Source organism: Cinclus cinclus, chromosome 6 (assembly GCF_963662255.1).
Source record: "Cinclus cinclus chromosome 6, bCinCin1.1, whole genome shotgun sequence".
Taxonomy (NCBI): domain Eukaryota; kingdom Metazoa; phylum Chordata; class Aves; order Passeriformes; family Cinclidae; genus Cinclus; species Cinclus cinclus.
Window position 1 is genome coordinate 16,000,761 of NC_085051.1, and position 17,240 is coordinate 16,018,000.

At 46.8% G+C, this 17,240-nt stretch overlaps 1 protein-coding gene across 1 annotated transcript; it reads left to right on the forward strand.

The window, feature by feature from the left end:
* Positions 1 to 9,164: 9,164 nt before the first annotated feature.
* On the forward strand, positions 9,165 to 12,325 carry INS (insulin). The gene is made up of 3 exons (XM_062495590.1): positions 9,165 to 9,237; positions 9,750 to 9,953; positions 12,189 to 12,325. The coding sequence occupies exons 1-3, from the start codon at positions 9,165 to 9,167 to the stop codon at positions 12,323 to 12,325; spliced, it is 414 nt and encodes a 137-aa protein (XP_062351574.1).
* Positions 12,326 to 17,240: the final 4,915 nt, after the last annotated feature.

Genomic DNA, 17,240 nt, shown 5'->3' on the forward strand with positions numbered 1-17,240 from the left:
GATTTGGGTTCCAACCCCCTGCCCCAGGCAGGGAACCTTCCACTGGACCAGGTTACTCAGAGCTCCATACAACTTGGCCTTGAGATCACTCAGACAAAAAGACTTTGAGGATCTACCCAGTCACATTCTTCACCAAAAGATGTTATGAAGTCCCTTTTCCTAACTGTGGAGCAGATTTGTAGGCTTATGTGGCTGCTTAGAGCTAACACGAGCTCATGTCCTTTGGGTGTGTCATGGGATCCTTCACACCCTTCCCCCAAACCTCTCCAAATGTGACTGCAAGCTCTATGAAAAGTGACTGGGGACGGCCAAAGTGATGGGTCAGCCCAGGTTAAAACCTCCCCTGGATGGAGCATGGGCTGGCAAGGGAGGAAGAAAGGGCAAAAGCCTCCCTCAGAGCCAGGCCCCAGCACCCCCTCTGGTGTGTGCCTGTCTCGGTGCCTCGCTGAGCATCTCACTGTTGTCACTGCTGCTGCTGCTGCTGCTGTGGGTGGATCTGTCTGTCTGTGTAAAGAAATATGAAACAGAATTATTTTTCATTTTGGAATCGTGCTGCTGCTCACATGATATTAAGAATAAAAAAAATATATATTTCTGGTCTAGCATCCTGAGTTTGACTCTTGCATCCTTCTGCGGTCCAGATTCAGGTCGGCTGCCTTGCCTGTGGGTAGTATGCAAAATCCAGCCTGGGGCACATTATGGTGGAAGACCTGCAACTTGGACTCGTGCAAAATGCTTATTTGGAGGTGGAGAATGCTTTACAGACGAGATGATCTAAGCCTTTCTTTGGCAGGATATTACCAATTGCACAATTATGCATGAAACAGTAGTTGGGAGGTCTCTTTTAAACAGTAAAATGCCAGGGGCCTGCCCTTCACTAAATACATTTTCTCCCAGCATTTCTCACTGTTTCTGTGCCTGCTGCATCCAAATGGACGGGGTATAGGATGCCCAGGAACTGAGATGCACATCCAGAGACCAGTTCATATGCCAAATCACTTAAGTGTTTCCTACTCCAGAGTTATCCTCATGTTAAAGGAAACTAATTCCAGTCAGTACTGCAAGCTTGGCTTTTACATGAGAGCCATACCCCTTCTCTTGTTAAAATCCCTTCCAGAATCATGCACAGAGGTGGATTAATGTATTGCTGGCACGGATCTGGGCCATGCATCCAGGCACCCCGGCGCACTCTGAGAAGGAGTTTCCTAATTTAGGACTTGTAAGGATACCCTGTATCTTCAACAGTGCTCGTTAAAGTGTTACAGCTGTAATGAATTCATCTTCATTACATGCTTGGGAGGTAGAGGAGTACTCTTGTCCCTGTAAAAAGCTGACAGATAAAAGGAGGCAGAGAATCAGAGACTCAGACCAGGCGCAGAGCCGGAAAAGTAATTACATGCCTAAACAGCTTTGGGAAGAAGCGCCTAAGTGGCAGATCTGGGGCTTGAACCTCTGTCAGCCCCCTCAGGACCAAATCTTTCTTCTTGTGCTGTGGTGGTAGGGATCAGAAGAACTCAATTATTTACAAATCCTATAGCCGCAGGTATGCGCGCACACACGCACCGCCTCCCCGGAGAGGGGAATTGATTCGGATAAGGCTGCGGCTGACCTGAGCTGTCATTCGTGCTGCTAATCCAGCTCAAATCAGACTTGGTTTTTCCCCCAGGGACCAGAATGGGTACTGCACTTTCCACTGCAAGGAATTTGTTTTCAGTTTTTCGGCACTTGTTCATTACAGTGTTTGGAAGAACGCTAGGTTTTCTAGGTGGAAAGATGATCTTTTGACATTTTTCTGGCACAGCTGAAAGCAGAAAGTATCTGAAATGCTTTGAAAACTGATCAGGAGGGGAGTTTGGGTGGTGATTAATTTTGTGTTGTTTTGTTCTGTTTTTTGTTGTTTTTAACTGAATAGAGAGGTTTGCAAAGAGCAGGTGAGGTATTGAAAAACCCCACCTCTCCGCACCCCAGATGTGCTACTGCAGCCTTGCAGCACTCTGACTGTGCAGCTGGTGGGGCTGGCGGTGACAGGTCAATAAAACAAGAGTTTGGAGATTAGATGTTTTTCAGTCTAGCAAGTGTTGTGCTCCAAATGGATGATGATTTCTGCCTGTGTCTCTTAACCAATTCACTTTGAACATCTTGTGTAAGGTGTGAATCACTCAGGGGAGCTGTAGCACATGCACATGTTTATTTCTGTACACAGAAAACCTCTGAAAACCCATGCACATCCCAACAGGGATGGATGGGACCCACACAGACTCCTTGTGCATCCCCTGAATGCTCTGCTCCAGAGCTGTAGAGGGTTTGGGTCTCAATCTCAATTCTCCCAAATCCAAAATACTCTCTCCAGTTCCAATCAGCCACTGTATATGTGTTTCTGTATATTACGTTCAGAGGTTTATCTTTAGGTGCTCGGGATTAAGCAACTGCTTTTCAAACTCATGATAAAAAGATTTGAATTAAACCTGAACCACAGCAATGCAAGACTGAACAGGCTAAGTGGTGAACTCCATTCTCTGATGGATTCAAGGCCCATCCTTATTGATTTTTCTGGAGGAATAATGGCAGAAAGACTTTTTTTTTTTTTTTTTTTTTTTTTTTTTTTTTTTTTTTTTTTTAATTCTGACATTAGTTCTACTTGGTGCCTTTGTGATTATTTTCTCTGGACACAGCAGGGTGAATTGATCTACAAAATATTTTCCAGGATGGTGGAGGATTAAGTATCCTGCACAGATACTTCAATACAACAGTTGTTACTCAGGACTGTGAGAGAAAAACAGGGTGGGGTAAGGGAGTTGTTCATTTTCCTTCCACTAAGGTCAGCCTTAAATAACTCTCCCACCTCCCTCGGAGGCTGAGACAAGATAATAAGACAAAAATGTCAGGGCAAAGCACGGGGCCCCTCTATTTACAGCAAAGGCCAAATCGCTAACCAACAGATCGGAGCTTGCTTTCTAAACACCGATAGCGGCAACTTTGAATTAACAGCCCCGGTTCCTCTGCTGCTGTAAATCAGCCTGACCCCGACTGCCCGCAGCACCCCAGTGCCTGCCCCCAGCCAGGGGCTCTCCAGCAGGAGGAGGGGGCTGCAGCAGTGGGCTTAACCCTCCTGGCCCCAGAGATCCCTGTGCCTGGCTCCAAACACCCCCCTTCTTCCCCTCCCCAGCCCCCTATCACTAACAAGCCTTATCATCAGGATTTACACCTCCTTGTCTAGGAACCCATAGGTAAGCCTACGGACTAGTAACCAATGTGCATCCAAATCCCTAAAGTAGCTTTAAGTGCTCAAAACAATCCACTTACCCAGCGATAATTAATGGTGTCAGACCTGGGAGTTCCCGTTCCCTGGCAGGGGAGATCAGAACACTCCACAGTGGGGTCCAGCCGACCACAAGCAGGGAAAGGGGCAGACCTTCTGCAAGTCCTGGGCACCTCCTGGCCCCAGTGGAAGCATCCTGGCAGTGAGCAATGACAGTGCCAGGAAGATGGATACCTGGGAGCAAACACAGCTCGTAAGAGCAATGGTGAGCTGGATGTTTTTTCACTACCAGATGCAGTGTTGGGAAAGGTGCTTTGGCACAGAGCTGTGCCGGTCAGCAAAACACCAAATGCCACGTGGATGATGTTGTAGTGGTAAGGGAGAAGGAGGGGGAAAAAAAATCACAGCTCCTGTCCCAAACCAGCTGGAGGAACCTGAAGTGCTGAAGCTCAAGGTACACCCTGTGAAGGGGAAGGAGCAAGCAGCACCTCCAGAAGTCGTGGAGAAAAACTGGGTTTTGGGTCAATGTGCAATGACAAAAAACAGAAGTATGTGACATAACGATTTATTCTCAGTCCATGAGACCACCTTACAGCTGGGACAGATCAGTCTGAGCCAGTAAAAAAATTCCTCTGTTTTTTTGGCATTTCCATCATCACCCACTTGCTGCTCTGACTGCTTATAGCACCCAGTTTTAGCATCCAGTACTTTCTGCCTGTCCTTTCCAGCACTGTGACCAAGGACCAGCTCATCCTCTCCTCTGTTTCACCAAAGGCTTCTCCAGGTCCAAAGGGTGCATGTGATGCCACCTGCTGTGGAAGCCATGGTGGTGGCACTATGAGATTTCAGTGCCTACAATTTTGGACGCTGGAGAAAACTCCCTGACAGACTCAATGGCCCCTCTCACAGCTGTTTCCTGAGGACCGGGTCAAGATCCTCTCTGTTCTCGTGGACACAAAGGACAGACGTGGTATCAGTGCTGAAAATGGGTATTTTTAGATCAGTGCTGATCAGGCTACTTTTCCGGTGCTCCTCCACTCAATGGGAGTTATTTGTTACTTTTGTTTCTCAGTACTTGTCCTCTGGCAGGGTGTCATCACCTCTTCTAATGTTTCTCCATCTCCACCAAGGATTACTTTGGGCCATTAAAAGCCACAGATTTAATCTTCTCCTCATTGATAAACAAACTAATTTGTTCTGCTGTGTCTGCTAATAGCTGCTTCTAGGAACTAATAACAGCTCTCAGGTGCTATTTTCTTCTTTACCTTCTCAAAAAACATGTGGCTTTTAATATTTTCATAGGGTTAAAAGAAGCATAGCTGTTTTTTCCATCTCTATTTATAACCTTGCATATGCTCTTCCCAAAGTAGATGGGAAAGATTTTGGGAGCTTTACTCTGGAGATAATTAAATTTGGTTGAGCTTACTTAGGTAGCTGCACTTGTGGAGAGGTTTGAGCCTGCAGAGGCCAGGGGGACTTGAGCAAGGTGCAGCCAAACTAATTTGCAAATTCTGTGGTCCCTGGCGAGCTGGGTTTGCTAAAGGCCACCACTTCCCTGTGAGAGGCATTATATATACTCAGGAAGGGTGGCCAGAGGGTTTGAGGCTCAGGAGGATGTTCTCAGAACTGCAGCACACCTGGGAACCTCCCTTGTTCTCTAAAGAAAGCTACTGTCTCTTTGGAATTGCTCCCTGGAGCATCTTCTGCCAGTGAGCTGCATCTCCAGCGGTGTGCCTGTACTCACAGCCCTCTCTGCTCTTTGCAGCCAGCTCAGAGCTGTTGGGAACTGATGGGTCAGACCTGGTTGGTTACACTGAGATTTGGGACACTGGAATACCCCCTGATGTTTTATAAACCCATCCTTTGTGCTCTAAGCAGCAGGATAATGTACCTGGCTGGAAGAACCTGGAACATTGTGAAGTCCACAGTCCAGCAGGAGCATCTTGCTTGAGCCTGGTGGCTGTGGGGCAATGGGGGTGGCTCACATGCCCTACAGCCAGGAGGCTGCCTGGATTAGTTTATGGAAGCAGCCGAGATTACTTGTATCCCAGAGAGCATTCCCCTGCCCTGCTTGCACAATGCCCCCTCTGAAGCAAGGGCATCTCCCATTGTGTGGCTCCAGATAAGACAAAGCCTCACCCTTTGCTATAGCAACCCCTTCTCTCCCCAAGGCCACGTACCTTTGAGGGCATCCTTGCAAGTATTCCCAGAATTAGTCCCCCTCCTTAGTGCCAGGTTCACCTCCCTGCCCTTCATCTCACACCAGTGCCATTGCACATGTGCTTGGACACATCAGTGGGAGCAAAGCAGCTGGAAACCACATGGAAATGGGGAGCACCAAGGATGCCGGTCACCCCCAAAACCTGCTCTTGGGAATGCAGACACCTCAGAGTGATTTGGGCTGTGTTTCAGAAGGCTGCTGGCACAGCACAGATGAGCACTGGGGCCATTTGCTTCAAAGGCCACTGAATTCACCCCACAGGGAAGAGGAATCATGTGGTCACTGCTGTGTGGAACCCTGCTATTCCTCTGGGACAACGCACATGCAGGCATGGGAAAGACAGCGGCAGTGACCACAGGACATCAGAGCAGCAAGGGGGATGTGGGTGGCATTTTGGGGTCCCTGGGTGCTGAGAACTCTCTTGCCTCCAGCCCTGACCTTTGCTGTCACTAAGACTTGCACAAACTTGTAATTGTTAACTAGTTCCCCTGTAGTGGGCTTGTTATTTTTTCGGGACAGGGTTTGAAAATGCAAGACATCTACAGTAGTAAAGATTTTATTGTGCTGGCAGTGGACTGTAAAACTCGATTACATGACACTGGGGATTGCCTAAACCTTGTTCCCACTGATGCAACTGCTCAGGCTTGGGGGGGAATGTGAGGAAGGGAGGTGGTTTTGAGTCACGTCTGGAGGTGCTTTAGCATGAAGGGCAGGAGCAGCCCACTCCCGCAGCTGCTCCCACCCTTCAGCCAAGTGAGCCCAATGTGGACCTGAGGATCTGGGGGCATCACAGGAGGCATGCATAGCTGAAACAATGGATGAGCGCTTGGCTCATCACTGCCTAATGACATGAAAATCATGGGGAAGCCCAGCCTGGAAGGAGTAAGCAGAGATTTTTCTGTAGAAAAGTCTTTTCCATCTAGAAATGGGCTCCCCAGTTGGCCCCCTCTCTCAGATTGCTGCTGACATGGGAGTTTTCCCTCTAAGACAAAACTTTCCACAGTCTTTCCACAGTTTGTATCCGTTTTATATCCATTTATATGACTGCTAGCATTTTTCATATTCCAGAGGACCATTTATGGTAAAAAAATACGTTTTCCAATAAATAATCAAAGTGATCATATTTTGGAAGGGGAAAAAATCATAGTAGGAAACTTCTGAAAAAAAAATAATTGGCCTGTGCTGAACATTGAGCCTGCATGATATCTTTTTTCCTTCCAATAAATCTTCTGGCTTATTTCTGTACCCAAACTACAGTGAGCCAAGAGGAATTCCTGAACACTTGGGTACAGTCAGCCCTTCCCCTGCTGCGGCATGCTGCAGGAATGCCACGAGGTTTTTGAAGCTACCTCCAAGATTCGGTTAGCCAAGAGTAAGAGAAGCATCAGGCTAAGAACATGGCACATTTGAAGCAAATAAAGCAGCTTTTTTTGCTACATCAGTGATGTAAGCCTCAGGGAAGGGGAGAGTCTGGCAGGGAAGCTGCCTGAAAGGGACACATTAGTGGATGGAGGAGCCTCCTTAAAAAGTCCCTCAGTCAATAAAACATGAGTTCAGGTGAGCTCAGGTAAATTCAAAAGTGCAAGCAGGAAAGCCCTAAATGGCAAATCTCAGCATGTGGTTAACCTGGGAACACCCTGCTCAGGAGCCTTTCCAAGGCCATCACTTGACTGAGGTCTGTTGAACCTCGAGCAGTGTGATGACTGCAGGCAAATGATGGCCAGGGGGATCTGGAAGGCAGTTCTGAGCGTTGTCCTCTCTGTGTGAGATTCCAGGTGTGAGGTCCCTGCTGAGGAGGAAGCATGAGACACACAAGACTTCTGCTCTTTGCTCTGGCAACCTACTTCAGCTGGGGTAAAATACCAGTTTTTTTCCTGTGTAGCTGCTAATTACCCACCATTACCCAGTAGTAAGAAGGCCTCACTAAGTGAATTCGCTGAACCCCTATCTTGCTGAAACCTGAGCCCCTCTCCATGGGTGTACCACTAGGTCATTCAAGTACATCCAATATCTTTTTTGAGGGGAAGAGAGGCAGAGATAGTATTACACATTGTGCAGAAATGCTACTAGCTGTAGTTGAGCATCAAAACTTGGATTTATTAGCAGGGGGCTGAAAGACCTACATGGCAGGGGATGTAACTGATAACCTTGTCTTGCATCCGTTTGAGCAAATGGGTCCTGTCCCTGTGGCTCATCAGAGATTTAGAGCTCCTCGGGAGCCTTTTTGCAATCACAGTCATTTAGCAAACATATGATACTTCACACTCAAAGCCATGACAGGGGCATATGGCACTTCCTACCTCCTAAATGTTGATGGATGGAATTACTTTGACCACTCAAGGAATCAAAGGCCTGGTTTGAATCTCAAGGCCTTGCGTTGATTTCGGTGAACTTCTGATTTATCCTGTGTCCTGGAGAATCAGGCTTATTCTAAGTTAAACAAGCAAGAGAGTTTGAACAGATGAAAACGTCTCCAGCTCAGTGCTGCTGAGCACTTGCAGTCTCTAAAGTCGGAGCAATGGGAAGTTTGAAGATGATCTCATCCCCAGCATTTAAAATGGACCTTTTCAGGCAGAAAAAATGATATAAAAGGAGAAAAGAAAAAGAAAGTGTACTTTAAGCAGAAAAAGTACATGCTCACTATTGGTGGCAGAAAAGTTGAGCACAAAGGCACTCAGAAACTGGATAATGTTGTGAAAAAGAGCAAGAGCTAGATCTGTTGCCAAAATCAGACCCATAAAAGCCAGTGAACCCCTTCTGACCCACCATCTATCTCCTTTTAAAAGCAAATTTACCAGCCAGAATGGAGATAATAAGATATCTCCTAGTTTTCACTGGGATTTACCAGAAACGTTTTTTGGTGGTCAATACACCATTTTGGACAGAGCCCCAGAGAGAAGAGCTGAGATACTCAGAGCTCCCACCCGCAAAGGGCAGAGACTAAGCCTTTACTCTGCTTAATGCAAAAAAAAAGGAATTTGAAGCGGCAGGTGAAGGAGGGAACCTGCCTTTCAATGGAAGAAGGGGAAAAGGCTTTTTTTTTTTTTTTTTTTTTAACCACAATTTCGAATGCTCAAACTCTGGCCCTGTGCTGAAGCAAAACGACCTCCCGAGGTCTCCTGCAAAATGCAGATTTTGTTCCTCCCCCTGCCCAATCTGTGGACGCGTGTCTCTTGCTGTGCACCGCATGGCCAGTGAGCCTGAGCACAATAATGTGTTTTCCTTCTCCTAACACCTGACAGTAGCATGATTTCACCAACCACTTGGTCCCATTGCTGCATACTTTCCAAGGTAATATAAATCAAACAGATTAACATGTTTGCTTTTAATTTTACATTTTAGAAACAGCTGTTGAACCACCTCAATGCCAACAGTGTCTATTGCCAGCATTAGTGTCATTAGTAGTCACTGCAGCTGTAATAGCACCATTATCTCCTGCTAAAAGGGTCACTGATGGCTCAGGACAGAGCTTCAGGAAGCGAAAAGAGCAGACTAAATGAGATGGAAACTGCAAACAGTTGCTTCTAGCTTAACTTGCATAAAGACCTGTGGGTGCTATGCAGAGGGAGATTAATTTGCACAAGTAGCAAAATTTTGGCTAGAGTGTCATCAAGGAGGAGGGGCTCTTGGTAGCTCTTGTGTCACTTGGGTTAACATAAAGCATATAAATACGGGAAAGAGAGAATGGGGACATTACTGTCAACCATCTTCATCCCTCAGAGTGAACTTCTCTCCACCTCTTGCTGCCACCTCTTGGGTAAGTTGGATTGCTTCCCTTTCACTTTCTACCTGTTGTGCAGACCTGTCTTGTTAAATTGGTGAAGCAGACAGTGAAAAGTATACCTCATGGACCCAAGAAAATGAGGCCTCCTCAGTCTTTGAGGACACTGTGCTGGTTTTGGGTCATCATCACACAGCCCCTTCTGAATGGCAGAGAGGGTTTTTTCTCTGAAGGGGTCTGCTGATCTTGGCTCTCAAGGGCATGAGTACAGGGCTTGGTGGGATGGCTCTGCCAGCCTTTGGAGGCCATACAGCAGGGAGCCTGAGACTGACGGAGCATGGAGATGGACTTATGGTTATAGTCAGTAGTCATTTACTGTCACTTGTAAATCCTGGTGCAGAAAGCTCTCCTTCCTTCTCGAACTAGGTGGTCCATCTCCTACTTCGTTCTCATTTCCATGCCAGGAGCTGAAAGACATAAGATGCTTGATTACAACCTATTTTTACCTCCTAGACTTTTCCTGTGTCTCCTCTGCCTCTTCACCCCAGGTCTCAGCCTGCCCACCATGGCTCTCTGGATACGATCGCTGCCTCTCTTGGCCCTCCTCGCCCTTTCCAGCCCCGGGAGCAGCCACGCTGCTGTCAACCAGCACCTCTGTGGCTCCCACCTGGTGGAAGCTCTGTACCTGGTGTGTGGGGAGCGGGGCTTCTTCTACCAACCCAAAGCCCGGCGGGATGTTGAGCAGCCTCTAGGTAAGTGGGGCAGACCGTGACAGCAGTGATGTGAGATGCAGCCACCGCCTATCTTTGACAGTGACACCAGGAATGCCCTTCACGGGGAATGCCAGGAATACCTTTGGCATACCAACAGCATCGTGTTGCTGGTGAAAAGCTCTTCAGGTTAAAAAGGCAGAGGAAAGGGCGGGCAGGGAGAGAGGATTTATGAGGCAAAAGGAATTGTGCCTGAAAGCTCAAACTCATCTATTTCTTTGCGTGGCTATTACACCAGCCTGGGAGTATTCATAGAAAATAAAGGTGGGAGGAACTCAAGAAGCCTCTTCCTGCACCAAGACAGGACCAGTTATTCTATTTCTTAGCCACGTTTGTCTGGCATGTTCATAAAAACCTCCAGAGAGGAAGCTTCTTCTGCATTCTGGAGCTGCCCATTTCCAAGCTTAACTGGTCTTTTTCTTTAATGTTTCTTCCCGATATCTACCCTGAACATCCCTTGCTGTAAATTATTTCCTGTCTTCTCAATAGTGGACATGGGGAAGAGTCTAGTCCTTTCATCTTTATGATTGATTTTCAAAATAATTGAATACTGTTCCCATGTATGCTCCTCAGACACACAGCCCTACTGCCTTCTTAGGTCATATTTTCTAGATCTCTAAACATGCAATTCTGCATTTATCTACATCCTTGCTGGTTGATGAGGCCTGGAGAAGCACATTGAGCATTCTGTCTTCCAAGCTTCTAATCAAGACTATGAATAGATGAAGAAAAGACCCCTGTCCAAATTGCATCCTTTTCAATCCTCTCATTTCAAGATCCACCTTTACTTAACATCCCCTGAGTACAATACATCTCTCCCACAATTTCTCTTCCCATTACATACTGTTTTCATTTATATCCAATTCCTTCTCCTGTATATGTAACCATCCTGTGAAATAGTCTTAGGGGTCTTTGTAAGGCGGAACAAGCTAATGCCCTAGCAGAGGTTTTGCCAAGATTTGTTTGGGATTTGCTCTGTTCTCTGATTATTCACTTCTGGAGACCACTACTAATGTGTTGGAGGTTTCATCAGCCTAATTACCTAAATACTGTACAAAGAATTTTGATCATGCCAACAAGAATGCAAGTATTTTAGGGTTTTCTGACTTTTTTCCAGGACTTTTGCTTGAGCCACCACCTCTTTGTCACACAGTCTGGTTATGTTTCCAGTCCCCTCACAGCTGCCTTGAATGATGAAGACAAGTAAATCATGAAACCTTGACTAGCTATTTCCTCTTCTAATTAACACTGGACCAAATTTTTCCCAAATTTCCCTTCTATCACACTAGCATAATGATTTTGTGTTTCTCTTGTGCCTTGTTCATTGCCTCAAGCTTTGGGGGCTTGGGGATTTTGCATCTTGTACTGTACTTGTATTGCCCTAGAAACCACATCTCATTCTCACTTTTCAGGCATTTTCTCTTTGTTGTTAAGGGCTCTTTTCTTCCTGCAGGAAAAAAACTCACTGATTTATTTGCCATTTTCCATATTTTCATTGGGCAACTAAAACCTGAGCAGATCTGTGCACAACTTTTCAAATTCTCACCAGCAAATAAGACATTCTGTTGAGTGTTATTTGTGTCCAAATACCCTAATTTATCATTACTTCTAAAAACTTGCCCCCAGCTGTGAACACAGACATACACAAATGCTTTTGCTGACAGTTTGGGGCTATATCCAGGCAGCCAACTGAATCAGGCTGTTCAGGAACAGCTGGGAAATGCACCCACCCTCAGAACTGGACCATCTTTGCAATCCCATGAACATCCCAATTGTCTGCCCAGGCTTCCAGAAGAGTGGGTGAGTGCCTGCAGGTTCTCAGTCCCAAAAGAGGACTCTGCAGTCCCAAACTCTCTGTAGAGCAGACAATTCCATTTTATCATCTCTTACTTTGCTCACCGCAGGGAGGGTGCAGGATTTCTCTTCTTCTCCATACAGCTTCCCCAATAAAGCCTGTATCCCTTTATTCCTCACTGCCCTCACACTTCTTCTAAACCACTGGATTCTTTTGGGAGAGGAAACAGGGAGCCTGAAGGTGCTACAGCAGCATCAACCTGGGGAAACCTGTACAACTTCCTTCCCATTTTCCAGCCAACTCTGGCTTAGAAATCTGGTGCCTGCTAAGGGGGTGTGTGCAGGGCTCAAGAGCCAGGGCTGATGCCACCCCATCATGATGTTGTGTGATGTCCCACAGCTTCTCCTCTTCTTCCCTGGCAGTGAGCGGTCCTTTGCATGGTGAGTTGGGAGAGCTGCCCTTCCAGCAGGAGGAGTTTGAGAAAGTGAAGCGAGGCATTGTTGAGCAATGCTGCCACAACACCTGCTCCCTCTACCAGCTGGAAAACTACTGCAATTAGCAACAGGGCTGGCGCCAGGGAGCTCGTGGGCCGCGGGGAGAAACATGCACTTATGCTACTGCACCTTCAAAGCAACTGAATAAATGTTGTGGATCTGTTGGAAGGACTGTGCTGGTTCATGTGTCCACATCTTTTTATCTGTTTTAGTGTGTCAGTGTCCATGCTTGGGTAAGGCAATTTTCAGCCATCACTTCAGATTATCCCCTTGCCACACGAATGAACTCCATGGGAGGGGAGGGGTATTGTATGGCTTTGGAGCAGGTATATGGAGCATCCAGCACCCTCAGTGCTTGGAGAATGAGAAGGCAGAGAGGTTTAAACAAGTCTTCTCTTGCTAGGGGAACATTACATCTGTAATAATGTCATGCTGATCAACTTCCTGCAGTTCACAGCCCAAATATAGCCAGGCAGCTGGAGACCGAACTTCCTCAGCTACATAATGGAAACAGTAAAGATTAAGCAAAGAATTATGTCACCTATTTATTGTACTCAGAAAAATCATGGATGACCACTGTGGCCAATTCTGAAAGTGCGTCTCGTTCCTATTTCTGGTCCTGGGAGGCCCAGGGAGACTCCCTGCTGTGGGATATGCTGCTTGTTCACAAGGATACGACAAGCCATGTACTGAAAGTGGATTTAATCCAGGAGTTTTAATCTATTGGCTATGTCCTGGGCACTCTCCTTGCTCCTGGTGCTGCAAACCTCCTTCAAGAGGTCCCAGAATTGCCCCTTTCTGTGAAGAAAATCTGCCCAGCAGTGCCAGCTCTCCTGAGGGTCCCAGCATGTAAGGAAGGGCTGTGTCTGCCAAGGGACTCCTGTGGCAGTCTACTGAAATCCACGAAGATGGGCTCTGTGGCATGGGCTCAGCCTGGCAGAGGTGACAGCAGCAGCCAGGGCTGCATTTTGCTGGTGACAGATTTTGAAAGTTGGTCTGAGAGGAGCCTGTGGTTTTAACAGCCTCATTTCCCAAACCAGTTCCGACTGCCTCCAGTGGAGCTGCACAGATGGAAGCTGCCATCTCATCCCTGCCAGGATGCATTACACCCGATCCTATCACAAGCACAAAACTGGCCAAACCACTACAATCTGAAAGGCTGGAAGAGCAGCTGGAGGAGCTGCTGAAAAGAAGATACAGACATAAAAAATGAAACCAGAAAGCACTCATGATTCCCTGTGGTGACCTTCCATACAAATTCCCTTGATGCAGCCAAATGCCCAAGACAGGGGCCTCTTCCTGCAGGTGCCACACCAGTGTTGTAGTGCTACTCAGCCAGTCCTGCTCTCCCTGACAACTTTTCCACCCTCCTCCATCACCCTTTCTGCTGGGCCCCACAGAATATTCCCAACAGCAGAGCTTTCAACTGTGACAAGCAGCTTTGGGCCAAAACCATGTGGTTATGAAAGCACAGTAAGATATATTCTGTTATTGAGCTACCTGGCTCCCAGCAAACCTCACAGTGTATAGATCCAGTGATTTCTAGAGGGGGACTCCCTAGAAGCAATTGTCCTACCTGTCCTGGTGAACCATGAGATCAGGACAAGTGCTACCAAAAAAAAAGAAAAAGGAAAAAAAAAAAAAAGCAGCTGAGCTATTGCTTGCTCATTGTAAGGTCACCAACATATCCAGGCATGCAGGCAACCACCAGCAATCCCATCTGCCCAGGAGATACCACCCTAATCCAAAAGGCAGATGTGATGTTCAGGTCTGCTTGGATGTTCTTGAGGGAAAGGACATCCAGCCATGGTGGTTCCTCCATCTGGCACAGCCCTGTTTATCTGCTGGCATTCCTGCCCTGGCAGCAATGCTCTGCTCAGGTGAGGACAGCTTTTCAGACATGCCCAGCTCATTTCCTTTTCTCTGCCATTGTTTGGGCTGATCCTTTGTTTGCTTGCTTTTTCTGAATGCTCTCAATTAGGACTTGTTGGGAAATTGCAAATGCCACTTTTTCTGCTGGAAAATGTTGATTCATCGAGATCAGCACACCCCGCAGGAGCAGACTGGTTTTAACAAGGCAGGATTTGAAAGAATGAAGGGACGTAGAAGGTTCAGGTGCCTGCTCTTCATCCTCTGCATCCAATTGCCCAAGACCACAAGCCAACCACCAGGCTCTGGGCTACCCAAGGGTGATTGCTTCTGCTGAGATTCCAGCAGGTGACCACCCAGGTCAGGGAGGGATGTCCTCCCTGATGTCCCCATGTCCATTTAAGGAGCCCAAGTGTCTGAGCTCTCCGCAGAACACATGCAGATGTTATTAATTGCTTCCCCACCCCAAAGCAAGAGCTGTCCTGGAAATAAGTGTTCTACAGTGAGCTACACTACTCTCCAGGAGGTGCAGGAGAAAATAATGCAGCAATTTCAATTTTTTTGAAAAATTTTCTCTTAAAAAGAGAAAAAGGTTCTACGCTTTTGCTTTCCAGAACTGAAAATAACATGAAAGGCCAACTCTTCACTTTTAAAAGCTGCAGTAAGGTGAAGGCCAAAGGAAAACAAAGGTACTTTCCCCCTTTTTCTGGAACTCCAGGGCAGAAAGCCTGAAGGCAACCCTATGCATTTTCCACACTGGAGCACATGGCTCCCTAGCTTGCAAGCATGGTGCTGCTGGCTTGCAGACCCTGTGTTGTGGCAGGGCAGGCAGCTTTAGTCCCCTATCCCACCCAAACCCAAGAGTGGGTGTCCTTAAGGTCCCTCCCAACATCTTTAATGGTGGTACAAGATAGAATTTCTTTATAGAGCCTCCCTCAAATCCTTGTACCCTTGCCCATACCGTTCCCTGTGCTCAGATGTGCTTGGGAGGTGCCAGATCTTATGAATTCCTGCAGGAGAAATGACTCAAGGACAGGGAATGCCACATCCACTGACCTCCCTCCCTGCTTCTCCTCTTGCCAGGCTTTGCATTCTGATCTTTGGGAAGAAAATACATCCAGTCCCCTTTATTCTGACTCAGCAGTTGCTCTGGAGTAATTTTTGCAGTAGCGGTGGGGCATCATGCCTGACTAAAATATCTTGGCTCTGCTGCTCTTACAACAAACTTCCAAAGGTCTCATGCTCGTGGTGGAGGGCAATTTGAAGAGAATGCAAATAAAGGCTTCAGTTCATTCATGCTTCTTGAATAGAGAATAGAAAGCTGAGCCGCAGAGGGGATTGCAAGGCAAATTCTTTGGGCTGCTGAGTTGTGAACACTGCCTAGAAAAGAAAGGACCGAAGTTGCCCCGTCTGCTGCGTGCACAAACCCTCCTCCAAAAGGGCAGTGCTATAGTTTCGAAGAAAGGGGAATGATGTGCACAGAAATGGGAATGGAGGGGAGCCTCTGCAGGGCACTGGCCATTGGGGTCCCTGGTGGTTGGGTGACAGATCATGTCCTCCAGGTTGCTGGATGGGCTCTGCTGCTCCAGCTTATCTGGAGAGGAAGGGAAGGCTGCCACTTTCCCGGAGCTAATCCGACTGTATTATTTCCTTTCCGGGAAACCACAGATAGAGAGCTCTCTGTTATTCTGGGAATTTAAGAGATTCACTTTAAGAAATAGTCAGGCTATACTCTGGGATTTATTTCTTTCAAACCATCTTATCAGCATTTTAGGAAATTTTAAACCTGCTTACAGCCTCTCTCCTTATCTGCAGAGTGATCCTTAATAACAGGCTTGCAGCAATGACTTGAGTTGGAAAGCATGCACTGAGCAGATTCTGTGTTAAGACCTCAAAATCACTCTGACTTCACCAGAGACACCTATCTTGAACAAAAAATAGTCCTTCTCTCCTTTCACCCTGGGCAGGAAGAAAACTTTATGTCAAGCTATAAATTGATCTGGAAGCACATTGTCTCTGGCTGAATTATTCCTGCATGCTGTGGGAAGGAAGGAGGCTGTTTTTTTCCAAGCCCAATGCCAGGCTGGCTGTCACATGCCCCCCAGTCCTGTTGGGCAGAGCAGGCAGGAGCAGACCCAGGACAATAACTGGAAGTGAAGCAAGCCCGTAGGAGCACACAAGGAAATGATCTGAGCCTCAATCATTTCCCTCCATCCCTCAATCCTTTCTCTGCATTCCCAGTCATCCTCAGGACTGTCAAGAAAAGGTGGACAAACCTCCTGAACTCCTCCAGCCTCCTTTCTGTTGCTGAAAACCACAGCCAAAATACCACTTTTTCATTTATTTTTTCATGCCTGGTTCATGCCAGGATTGCCAGGATTTCCAGAATGCATGTGGTTGCTCACACTAAAACTTCCCACAAATGTTTTCAAATTTTGGAAGAAAATGGATAACAGAATCAAATTTGGTTTTTGACTTCCAGGCTGTTGTTGTTTGGGCTTTATAATGCTGGATTTTGGCAGTGGGGGTGTTTTATATAACTGCCAACTTCTGAAATGTAACTTTTTGTCAGAAAATAATGCGGCTTCCTCTTTTCTAATCAGAAAACGGAAAATCAAATATAAATGACACCACCCACACTACACCGACGATAAACCATCCTGTGAAAGTTTCAATGGAAAAATTTCTACCTTTTTTTCCACTTATCAGAAACCTTCTCCACTTGGCAGACTGCAACCCAGCAGGGTCTTGGCTCTGCAGACTTGCCTGTCCGCAGGTCCTGCACACCCCAGTTTCAAGTTTTTCCTATGTGACTTGGGAGATTTTAAAACTTATCTCAAATAGATGGTGTCTCGGCCCCTGGGCTTCTGCTGATTTCAGTAGCAAGAAAAAGAAATCACCAAGTGAAAAAGGCCCAGATCTAGTCAAAGCATGCCCAGGTTGCACACCACATCCTGCTCCTCTCCTGCTCCTGAAATTGTTTTTTCAGGCTGTATGTCTGCAGCCTACACTTGGCCACATTTTTCCAAAAGCTGGCACTTTGTCCCAAAATTATGAATTTCAACCCCAAATAAGGAAAAACCCTGCCGCCATGAAATTCTGATGAAATGT